Source organism: Leptodactylus fuscus, chromosome 3 (assembly GCF_031893055.1).
Source record: "Leptodactylus fuscus isolate aLepFus1 chromosome 3, aLepFus1.hap2, whole genome shotgun sequence".
Lineage (NCBI taxonomy): Eukaryota > Metazoa > Chordata > Amphibia > Anura > Leptodactylidae > Leptodactylus > Leptodactylus fuscus.
Genome location: NC_134267.1, coordinates 71,102,626 through 71,115,140, shown reverse-complemented (window position 1 = coordinate 71,115,140; position 12,515 = coordinate 71,102,626). Strand labels below are relative to the sequence as shown.

At 40.2% G+C, this 12,515-nt stretch overlaps 1 protein-coding gene across 1 annotated transcript in view; it reads left to right on the top strand.

Moving 5' to 3' along the window:
• Nucleotides 1-12,515, top strand: part of FAM120B (family with sequence similarity 120 member B) — a 131,973-nt gene that overhangs the window by 69,562 nt on the left and 49,896 nt on the right. The window contains exon 7 of the mRNA XM_075267771.1: nucleotides 4,810-5,016. Coding sequence (XP_075123872.1) covers nucleotides 4,810-5,016 — 207 coding nt within the window. The remainder of the gene's footprint in view (nucleotides 1-4,809; nucleotides 5,017-12,515) is intronic.

The following is a 12,515-nucleotide window of genomic DNA, read 5'->3' as shown; positions in this document are numbered from 1 at the left end:
TGAAAGATGAATTAGGAAAATATGAAAAAGTTGTTGAGCATTAACGTACAAACTGCCCTGCAACCTTAAAAGGTTAGGCTAAGACTACACAGGATGTCCCGCAGCTAAAAAAACCAGAACGCATACGGCAACGCATCGCGGTTCTTCCCGCAGCACTTTAAACAGGAAGTTTGCAGAGTTTTCCTCCATGAACTTTCTGTTACAATTATATTTGTGGGGAAATTGCCGGCGTTTCCATAGATATAATTGACATGCTGCGATTTCCAAAACCGCACCAATTTTGGAAATTGCGGAGTGCCCGCACCGCAGTTTTGAATGTATCATGGGCATGGGATTTGCTAGAATCCCATCCACTTTGCACTTACTGTAACACTCTGTGATTTTTTTCTCGCAACATTCCGTCCCTTGGGGCCCCGGCCTTAAAATGCGTTCTGTTAACATAGGCGTCTTTTAAGCCTACATGGGAACAGGCGCATGTTCTATTCTTGATCTAGTCCTTGATGTATACCACAAGTAAGAGGTTGTAAACAATAATGTAAGACCTTGCACCACTACCATGGATCTGAATGCGAAGTGTTGCTTAAATGTTCTATTTCACTTCAATTAAAAATGTTTTTCCAGTGCTTGGCCATTTAAGGTAAATATAAGATAGGGAAGGTCACAGTTTACACCTATGTAAGAGCTGCTTTTTACTCGATATTGGCAGTAAACTTCTGCTTGTGTTGGTTTATACCTTCTACCAAATTGCTGTTTATTTTCACAACAATGCAAATAGAGCAATGAAGCAAAATGGAACAATATCTGTCAGCACTTTGCAAAATTGCACAAAGTTCACCAAAGCAGTTTTTAATTTTGTTGAGAGAGATCACTTTACACACAAGGACCTATAAACCTTTGCAGTACCGCATATCAACAAAAACAGACAGACTGTTTATGGGTAAATATTTACCGTGCTGAAAGAGAAGCTTTAAAAAGAGGGAAAGAAACCCGTTCTTCTGGTTTTTCTGTGCTTTCAGTTATCACAGGGAGGTCTCCCGGCCTTATATAAGCAGGAAAAGAGACGCACCATTACAAATGTTTCTAAAGCATGTTTTGGAAATAGTGGTTGGCATAGACCCAGACACACCATTAGGAAAATGTATATCGCTCATCTTCCTGGTGGTGATGCTGAGTGAGGGCAGATAAAGCTGTTATCTTCTGTAGGAAGCTGTTGATGAAATGGAACTATAGGATGCATGATAATAGAAAAGAAAGCCTTGATCATTTACATCTAGGGCTGAACTGGCCTAATTGTATGCAGACCACCTATTCATACAGGTGCCCATATATTACTGTTGAGGTTATTTATATGTATAACATTTCAAAATGTATTTGTGATAAAAGAACTAAATCCAGTTAGCAGTGTAACACAGTGGATGGCTTCATTGTGGTTGCCTTGGCTATGTCCAAGGGTATATAGGCACACAGTTATTAGCTAGTAGATCGCGGTCGCCACATCAATGTGCTGTGATGATGTTAAATTGCTTTGTTAAAGGTCAGTACTCTAAAGTGTTTATGACAAAAGATAATTCTGTGGCGCAGCTATAGGAGACTCGTGGGGCACAGTCAAAAATCTCCTGAGTCTGAAAATAAATAGAATACATTTATACTGTAACTACAGTTAAAAAAAAATGCTTAAGGCCGCAGCCCCATGTGGCATTTGCCAGGAGTGTTTTACAGTTACAGCAAATTTGATGGGATTCTAGCGAATTCTCCTCCCCTCTTTGCAGAAAAATACTTTCTGGTCCCTTTTGACACATTTCTTATGTGCATAAAAAGTGCCAGGTGCTGTTAGAGATGGGTCCTTGCTGTGCCAGTAGTTGGTGGATGAATGGTCATTTCATTTTGTTTTGAAAGAGACCATGAAATAAAGACAGGACATCTAGAAGCATTAAAACAACAAAGAAGGGGATTGGTGAGGCGAGTACTTTCCTTTTTACTTTCATTTAAAAAGAAAAAAAAAGTACAGATATAGATAGCACATACCCAATTACAAAAGGAAATATATACTATATTGGCACACTAGCCTCTGCCCGCGACTTCGTCTGCTGGCGTAGATGATCCGCATATATTCAGCAAATTGCTGCCATCAATGGTTTGCCTGATCCGGCATTTTGGCAGCTCTCAAGCCGTTCTGCTGCTGACCTTGTTCCTCACACTGTGCCTGTGATTGTTCCGGCATCTCAGCAGCTCGCTGGGACGTGACATAATGAGCTTGTTGTTGGTGTTGATGATCCGCCTGTTTCGGCATTTCGACAGCTGTCAAGCTGGCCTGCTGCTGAACTCGTTCCTCACGCTGTGCCCGTGATTGTTGTGGTATTTCAGCAGCTCGCTGGGACACCATATAATGAGCGTGTTGTTGGCGTCGATGATCCCCCTCAGCTCTGATTGAGGAGAGCTTTCGTTGTTTTTGACAAATTAGATTTTCTTTTTCCAGGCATGTTTAAAATTGGCAAACTGCTAATTTGGATTAAAGGTGTTTGCCCATGTCAGTTTGTCAGAACTGCCTGAAGAAGATAAGATAATATGCAAATGCATGAACACTGACAGTTAGTATGTGTTTACACATAGAGATAACAGCCCTGGCTTTCTCAGAAGCTGAGATAAGAGCAGTGTAATGTAGTAAGTGAACAAAAATTCATAACAGTCGTGAAGCCATGTCATTTACTGGGATAAAAAGTAGCCAATATTTTAATCAAGGTTACAATCTATGTGCTTGAATTTCATCCAAATCCGTTCAGCCATTTTTGCGTGATTGACACACAAACATACAAACATACAAACTTTCACATTTATAATATTAGTAGAATAGGATTAGTAGAAAGGATAGGATATACAAATGTTAAAAGAATTTTGAAACTATCAGAAAACAAGAACAACATATCTATTAATAGTGTCAACCCCACTATAGCCGTGTAAGACCATAAAAAAACACAAAGCAATAACTTCATCCAGACTGAATGTAAAAATACCAAAATTATATATAGCAAAAAAAACAAAGACCTCCCAAAATTCTCTTACAATAAGTTAAAAAAAGTGGGTAACTTTAAAGAATGACAAAGTGACATAATGAAAAAAAAACATTTTTGCACAGTATAAGCAAATCAAAAATGTCGTTAATAAGTAAGTAGAAAAATACTTGGCACTCACCCAAATGCGTAAAACTCAAACTTTATTTCTCATAGTCCAAGTTAAAAATACATTGACACGGGAGGAGGCACACTCTGAGTTGAGCGACAGCCGTTTCATGCTAGGTTGTACTTTTTCAAGCTCCCCTCCATATATCTCCAACCTAATCTCCCACTACCTGCCCAATCGTAACCTCAGATCCTCGAATGACCTCCTACTCCGCTCTGCTCTCATCCGCTCCTCACACAACCGTCTCCAAAATTTCTCTTGTGCATTTCCCATACTCTGGAACTCCTTACCAAGACACATAAAACTGACCCCCACAATCACAGACTTCAAGAAGGCCCTGAAGACTCACCTATTCAGGAAGGCCTACAACCTCCAATAACACTATCACCACACTGCCATCTGAACAGTCTCCCCCTCTCCTTCTGTCTCTACCCCTCTCCCTCATAGATTGTAAGCCCTCGCGGGCAGGGCCCTCTATCCCACTGTGCCAGTCTGCCATTGTTAGTATTATATTTGTTTGTATATTTTGTGTATTGTATGTAACCCTCAAATGTAAAGCACCATGGAATTAATGGTGCTATATAAATAAACAATATTATTATTAATAATAATAATAATAATAATAATAATAAACGTCTCATAGAGAATAAAGTATATGGCTAGAGCTAAATTACCACTATGCTATAAAATAGCTCCAGGTCACGTGTCTCAGCCCCCCACAAAAGGCTTTGTCAGGGCTAAATTAGATGCACTTTATATGTGTATTATAGTGTATACAGTGTTTATAGTGTATACAGTACACATGGCCTCCAAAACAGTATATACTGTGCACAGTGTGATACTATGTAGTATGAGGACAGCATTCTGGCAGTGCTGAAGAGAGTAGTTTGTACAGCATGGTATAAAGTATATAAAGCGCTGTCCTCTTAGTATATATTGTGTCAGTAAATTTTATGTGCCTTACTTTTTTTTTACTGATGAACTTCAGTTGGATACAGCAATATTCGTATATCTATGATGGTGACTATCTGTAGCCCCCTACCCTAAATATCTGAATATGCCATAGATCTGTGAACAGGTTGTAACTAACCATATAGTACTGTATTCTTAATTTACAGTATGTTCTCAAAACTCATCTTTTCTTAAGGAAACTGTTGTAGAGGATCTCAATTTGATTTATTTCTTCTTAATTGGACCAGAATAGCATTTGCAGAAAATAGAACTTTCCCTCCATTCAGCAGTAGCCCCAGCAGAGAAGTACACAGGCCACGTGAACATATTACACAAGTTGAGAACAAATAATGTATAAAATTCCAGAGCGACAAATTCCTTCAAGGTGTGGCTAGGTGTTTTAGGTGAAGTCATGTATGTTGGCACTTATTATGTGGTCTTGTGCAATGTTTTGAGTGAAAACACCTGCTCCTCTGTAAAATGTGTAAGATGTGCAAAGGAAATAGATGGAAAAAAATCATGCCAAGGTTATCGCCCTAGCTATAAATCTCTCTTAACATAAATGAATTTACTTTGTATATGCAGAGCCTTGACTTCTATAACTTGTAAAATAAAAGTCATAAAATAAAAACCTACCAACTGCTAATTTTGGAATTTTCTTGTTTCTTTTCCTTTTTATAGCTTCCTTACGTTGATTCAAGAGGAGTTCATCTCGCTTTTCTTTTTCTCCGTGGCCTAAACACATTAATGGCCTGTAACAGTGCGTGTGGGTACCCCTTTAATATGATGGATTTGATGCCTTGGAACACATTCGATGGGAAGCTCTTTCATCAGAAGTACCTGCTATGTCATGAACACAGACCTGTGGATGTGGTCTTGGAGAAAAGGGTGAGCAGATATATGTTATTTGATGCCTGCATTGTGCCTCTGTACAAATGATGGGTGTTGACATAGTGGGGTATGTAAATGGTTACACAACTCAACATTGAAATTGCAGTGCCAAGATGGAAAAGCCTTGGAGTCATGAAAGTCACAGGCTCAATAGACATGCTAATGATATTTTAATAATTAAAAACTGGAAGCAAAGTATTTAGAACCTCTCCATTTATTTATATAGTGACAAGTACTGAAATACACATACACACCATAACATCAGTGAGGTTATTAATGGTTGTCTGAGATGATCAAGATGGGCTGCTGGTAACTTTCTTTGCAATTGCTGACCAATGCCTTAATGTGCTTGATATGAGATATGTCTGGAGACACTGCAGGCCATGGTAACATGTTTAGGCCACACAGGCTGCTCACGGTAGCACAAACAACATTCAACCTTATGTTATCCTGTTGACAAATGGCTCCTGGGATACTTTGGAGAAATGGTAACACCACTGGTTCCACAACCAAATCAATGTAAAACTGAACTGTTAATGTCCCTGATAATCCCAGGAGCAGGACTGGTTTGACATTCCCTGTTAAGGCCTCTTCATGGCATTTACCAGGTATTCTCCTGCCCAATTTCAGGCTATCATTGCTGAAGAGGATAGATCTCCATTGCCATCTAACTGTGCACCATGCAAGCCTGTGAGAGCAATGGTGTGAGGACAATGACACACCTATAGCTGGATATTAGGTCTGTAGTACAATGTCATATATACAAAATGGGGCTACAAATACAAAAATATTACACAATAGTGTGCCAAGGCATTATAATACACACAAAAACAAAGCAATAAAAGATAACAGCTTTATTAATACATACATTATTTAAAACTACATATAGGAGAGAGGTGAAAAACCACATAAATACAGGGAGCACTTCACCAGTGTTTATGTGACTATATTGTGGGCCTTTCATGGGTACTGCCTCTCTTAGTTAGTTTTGTGGTATACCCTTGGTGAGATGCCCATTGTATTTATGTGTATTTCACCCGTCCATTATATGTATTTTATGCATTAATAAAGCTATCTTTTATAGACTAGAATAAAAATAGAATCAATTCTAAAAGAGGCTAAAAGCTATTTGTGGCAGAGGGAGAGTGATTTTTGATGCTGTCCAAGACAGCACTAAATGTCATTCTGTGTAGAGTATGACATCCAATATGATCTGACCCCTTCCATGGCTGTCATTGGTTGCTCAGTACATCTGACCAATCACCGTCATATTTCCTGGTTTAAAGTAACAATCTCCACTCTGTTGTCATCATTCCGATCACTGCATCTGTGTCTCTTGTAAGTGCTGCTCTGTGCTGATCAGTGACATATGACAGACTATATATATATATATATATAGAGAGAGAGAGAGAGACATCAACCTGGCCCTTCATAAAGAGATACTTGAGGTTGTAGGTAAATACATTAAACACATTAATATTAGACTTCCAAAATATATTCGGACCCCCCCTTCCTAATATCAGGATAATGATCTGGGGTACTACATTTATTCAATCTAACCTCGGACTTGTGGATTTTGGAGCAGTGGAGCTGACGGTAAGGACATCCACCACTATGGACCTCTTGTCAGTGGTCACAAAGTGTGGAAATTGTATTTGAAGGCTTGCCGACAGCACAACGGGCACAGCGTATACATCATACCATTGTCGTATGATGCACTGCACAATTTGTGTTGGGGATGTGTTTTTGGCCACATCATCATAGCACCTACGGTATGTTCTATAAGTAGCCCTGCATGTAGAACATTATCAGCCATTGCTGGGACCTTTAAATAGCAGAATCTTTATGCTAAATTCACAACTATGCCTGGGTGTCCATTGTACTGGTCCATCGGAGGACTGTTTTGTCATATCTTTCCCCACAGGAGAGGGTATATCAGGCCACCCCACAGGGTGCAGAGAGGTCTGAACTGAGGAAATTGTGCTGCTGAGAGCAGTTAATCCTCCTTCTGCTTGAGATTCTTCCGGGTGCCTGTTCTTCAGGCCGGATGAATGGCACTGGTGACCGGGTGAGGGGCCTCAAAAACCGTGTGACCCGTGCAACCCCTCAGAAGGGGTAAGAGCAGGCCGATCTGCGATGAGAACATGTTGGTCAAATATAAGAGGGATGTCCTTATACTGACCACAATTCATGAGAACAGTAGTACCCCTGTCTGAGGTACCGACATCCCACCCCCATACTGCATCTTGGCCTATAATAAGCATATGGGAGGGGTTTATCTATCTGACCAAGTGCTGAAGCCATACATTACTCTGCATAAGACAAAAAGGTGGGAGTGCACATTTTACAAATGGCTACATACAATGCGTATGTACTATTCCGATGTTCAAGCAATATGGAGACCCACCTTCATTTTCCAGTAGTATTAATTAAGGCCTTAATATTTGGCATTTAGGAAGGGAAGAGCCCCCGTACTTCTAGAGGAGAGGGTACGTGTGCTATACCAGGGCAGAATTTCCTCAATGAAATACCCCAAGCTGCAAAAAAGTGAAAGACCCCAAAAAGTTATAGTGTGTTTAGTGTGTTTCAAAAGGGGAGAAGATAGGGAGAAGATAGGATACCATTTAGCACTGTGAAACCTACCCTGAAAATCTGGTCAATGCGTAAAGGATTGCTTCAACGCATACCAGACATCCTTGGATTCCTGATTGTATATTTCTTCTACCTCTTTATACCCAAATGTGTCCTGCACATTTTTTTTTTCATGTCACAATGATAAAAAAAAAACTCTGTAAGACACTCGTGCAGTCGAAATATTCTCTATACCCATTTTCAAAACCCGACATGTAGATTTTTTCTGTCCGCTTTCTGTCCGCTTGAAAAGTCGGACATCTTTTTCGAACGGACACTTAAGGACAGGCACGGGGTGTAAAAGAACGCACCTGATCGCCATTTAAATGAATGAAAAATGTCACGGACACAGCTAGTGTCCGCTGCTAATTTCCGTGCAAGATTTTTAACAGACATTAGCAGCAGACACTACCTGTCGGACAATGACGGTAGTGTGAATGCCCCCTTACTTCCATTTTGTTTTCATTCCTGTGAAATGCTTTAAACTTCCTAAATGCTGTTTCCAATTATTTTTGGGATGGGGTGACTTCTGGGGTTTTCTAACACATAGGCTTTCCAAAGGCCATTTAGGACTAAATTATAGTCTTGAAAAAATAGGTTTTGGAAATTTTCTTGAAAAGTTAGAAAATTCCTGTTGGACTAATGTCTGGAACAAAATAAATGATGTTTTAACCCTTTCCTGACATCTGTGGTACCCAAAATTGACAACACTTTGGGGTACATGTAATTTTTGATTATCTTTAAATAACTACCTTGCGGGTTTAGGTACGATGCAGTTAGATGGCTGGTATCTAGTGCTGTATTACCCCTGCCACAGCTGATGACTGACCTTACATGACTTTTAGGGCTAGTTCACACGTGAATATAAGGGGAGGTTTTTGACAGCGGATTTCGCGTCCAAAACCTCCCCTTATAATGGTGGTCTATGGAGACCGCCAGGCTTCTGTTCTCCGCTAGCGGCGAGCTGCTGCTAGCGGCGAAAAGAAAGGACATGTCCTTTCTTCAGGCGGAAGCCGCGCAGGCTCAGCCGCGCGGCTTCCGCCCCCGGCAGCTCCCTCCTATGTCAGCTCATTCATTTGAGCCGACAGCAGAGGGTTAAGCCGCGACAGCGATGGTCGCGGCGGGCGGGTTTTGACAAGAGAGAGACGTGGCTCGCCGCGTCTCTCTCTCTGTCAAAACCCGCGCGGGCAGTTCACGTGTGAACTAGCCCTTAGTGTTTCATCTGAAACCAAAGTTTGTGCCTGGTGAGTTTTGTGCTGACTGCCCTGAATAGAATCCACTTATATTATCCCATATTGTATATGTTTCTTATTGCTTATGTATGCAAGATACCTTAGCAGTAGGGGTTACTATGCATGTGGGTGCCCCTAGAATAGAGTAGTTGTGTACATAGATTATGTTTGCTTAAGACCTTGTTTTATCTATACATATAATATAAATATATATATCTATATATATATTATGATTGCATTTAAAAGTGTGAATATTTTACATAAATGCCTTACATAACAAACATACTTTCCAAGAATAAAGCAAAAACAAACAATATAAGATAAGTAGTGTGTAAGAATGCATCACTGGCCTGAATGTGTGTACATTAAACATCCTTGTAGTGTTGTATCAACAGTGTATATTTATGTGGCTGATGCTGAACAGACTGTTTCAAGAAGTTCACACTATGCATTATAGGATTAGATCAATAGACATTAACAGCAATTGAGTGATGCCAACGAAGCCCTCTCCGTCTGGCGTCTGTCTGCATTCACTCTAATGTAAAAATCATGACGGTTGCCTTCTTCCATCAGGTCTGTTACTTTTCTGATGGAAAAAACGTTGCGTATGCAGGACATTTTCGTCTGTTACAGTAAATAAACGGACATGACGGAAAAAGGCTTGAATTATGTTTTTTCCATTACAGTGAATGGGAATGGACACCAGACAGAGTTTTGCGAGATGCAAAATGTGTTTAAGCTAAGCCTCCATATTGCCGAAATGCATTGGAAAGAAACACGGTGGCTCAGTGGTTAGCACTGCAGCCTTGCAGCGCTGGAGTCCTAGGTTCAAATCCTGCCAAGGGCAACATCTGCAAGGAGTTTGTATGTTCTCCCCGTGTTTGTGTGGGTGTCCTCCCACACACCAAAGACATACTGATAGGGAATGTAGATTGTGAGCCCTATATGGGACAGTGACTGGCAATATCTGTAAAGCGCTGCGGAATATGATGGCGCTATATAAGTAAGCATAATAAATAATAATAAACAATGTTTGACAGTACCGGAAAAGTGAATGGGATGTCTTTTGATCTCATGCACACATTGCATAAAATAAAGCTGCGGTAAAGCTGGAGTTTTTGAAAATGCACTTTTTTTTTTCTTTTTTAAATGCAGCATATTAATTTTAGCTGTGGAATTGTGACCTGATAGGTCAGAAAATAAAATGTGACCTAATAGGGGAAGAAAAAAAAATCAACATGTTTTCGCTGTGTTTTTCTTGCTACATTTCACTACATGGGTCCTTAGCGTAACACTTAAGTAACACATAATTAGATAATTTCACTTAGTAAATTGACCCCCATTACCTATTTACACTGCAAAATTTAAGTGAAAAACATCTATAATATTGTGGCATTCCCTTACGATTGCTTGTGGCACAATATGCTTTATGCCGTTCGTACAATGCAAACTCTGTTGACAAGTGCCTGTCAATAAAATAAGGGCAGCAAAAACCTTTCTAGACCTAAAAAGATAAATGGATAATTTTATTTTTTATGTTGCCAGCTTCAGATTTGTGGGAAGTCAGAACTTAGATCATTTGGTAAACGCTTCTAACTTTTTTTTGTTCATGCACCTATAAGGACATCCTATACAACATGGGAGAAGATCCAGAACCTTTATGGGTGTAAATTTCTATCTCAGGCTCTATTCACAAGACTGTGTGCCTTGCTAGTGCACTAGCTGTGTTTGTCATGGCTAGCACACTGACACATTCATCTCTATGGCGGCCCTACACACATCCTGTGTGTTATTACGGGTCCTTGTATGTGGCAATGAGCCCAGGGCAAAACTCAGGACAGGTCCTAAACTTGTCCATTTTATGGCTTTGGTTTACTAGACTAAGTTCGTCCGTGGAGGCAAGGGCAGCCCACAAATGTCATTCATGTGCTATTTTACCACAAAACACCACATGAAAAGGATTCTGTGCATGTAGCCTAGGACTTGATGAACCTCCTGTTTTCAAACATTTAGATTATTTGGGATCAAGTAAAATAAAAATAATTCTGTGTAATTTGCATTCAACATTTATAGAAAAAACCTAAACACTCACCATCTCCAACTATGCCTAGGTTACATTCAGAAGTCAACATGCTGGGAGTTGCAAATTCACAACGGCAGGAAGCGCAATGTGGAAAGCATTGCTTTAATAAGTTATTTCAGGTTATCAGATAAGGCTATATTTAAACAACCGAGGTGCAAGAAGATCAATCGGGGCACCTGTTTTAACAGGTCCCCCCATATGTTCGATCTATATTTTACGGTCTGTGACCACAGACCCCCAAAATAACAGTCATGTGAATATCCCCCATTTACTGAAATTAATACTGTCATGTGACGTCCATTAAGAAAACAGACATTACATGACTATTAATCAGTGTCGTGTGAATGTAGTCTAAGACTGTAAGCTACATTCACACAACAGTGATTAAAGGCCTTGTGACACTACACAACAGCATTAAATTCAATGTCAGTGAATGGGGACTATTCACATAACCGTTATTTTGATGATCCATGCTAAAAGTTCTAAGGCTATACAAAGGGCAGGGCTTTTTTCTTTCTAAAGGGAAAATAGCGAAGACAACCAAGTGTGTAGAAGGGTAAATGGGGAAGACAACCAGCAGTGTAGCCATGGGTGTAGACCCATACTTGACGAGTGTGGTTTGTGGATCCTTTTCCGCAGGGAGATTTCTGCCTGGAACAAGCACTGATAATGTAATAAGTCAATTGATGCTTATTAAGGGACCTTTTTATACTTGACTGTACAAATGATTCTTCATAGCTTCTGTTCATGTGGCCGTGCGTTATCATGACTGTTGACAACACACTCAGGAAAATGTGCTTCTTGCAAGCAATTTTTTCATTCTGGATAAGAAATCAGAAGGTCGAAAGGCAGTCAGGTGTTGTTGAGCACAATGCCTTATCATTGAATACAAATCAGAGAGTATATAATGTGGGGTCTTTTGGCATTGCAGTGCAACCCCATTCCCTTGAATGGGACTGATCTGCTACTGAATCATGTGGCTGATGAATGTGACCTCAAAGATCTGTGGCCTCTTCAAAAAGCTGATCAGCAGGGGTTCAGTGTGTCAGACCCCACCAATCACATCAGTGTGCAGGTCCCAGAAAATCCCCTCAGGCCAAGGCCACACTTTGCAGAAAAGCTACATTTTATGTTACAGATGTTGCTGAAGATTTTTGAATGAATTTAACAGAAGAGAAAAAGTGCTTCTATTATATTTCCTATTCCTTTTATAGTCACTCTTGGTTTTGGCTCAAAAAATGAAGTAAAATGTGCAACCAAAACCAGATTTTCTGTAATGTGTACCCTCAGACTTAAGGCAGTCAGTATTGTACAGCAGTATTTGTAAACCAAAACCAGCACCTAAGGAGGTTATCCACTTTTAATACTGATGGGTCATCAATATTAGATTTGCACTGGCCTGACACCAAGAACCTCCCAAAGATCTGCTGTTCGGCTCCCACTATTGTTTACATGCCAAGGGCCGTGCTGCACACTCACCATACAAACTGTTGTGGTGGAGTTTGGTACTGCACTGCTGCCTCAATGAAGTCTACGGGGAAGTGCTGCAA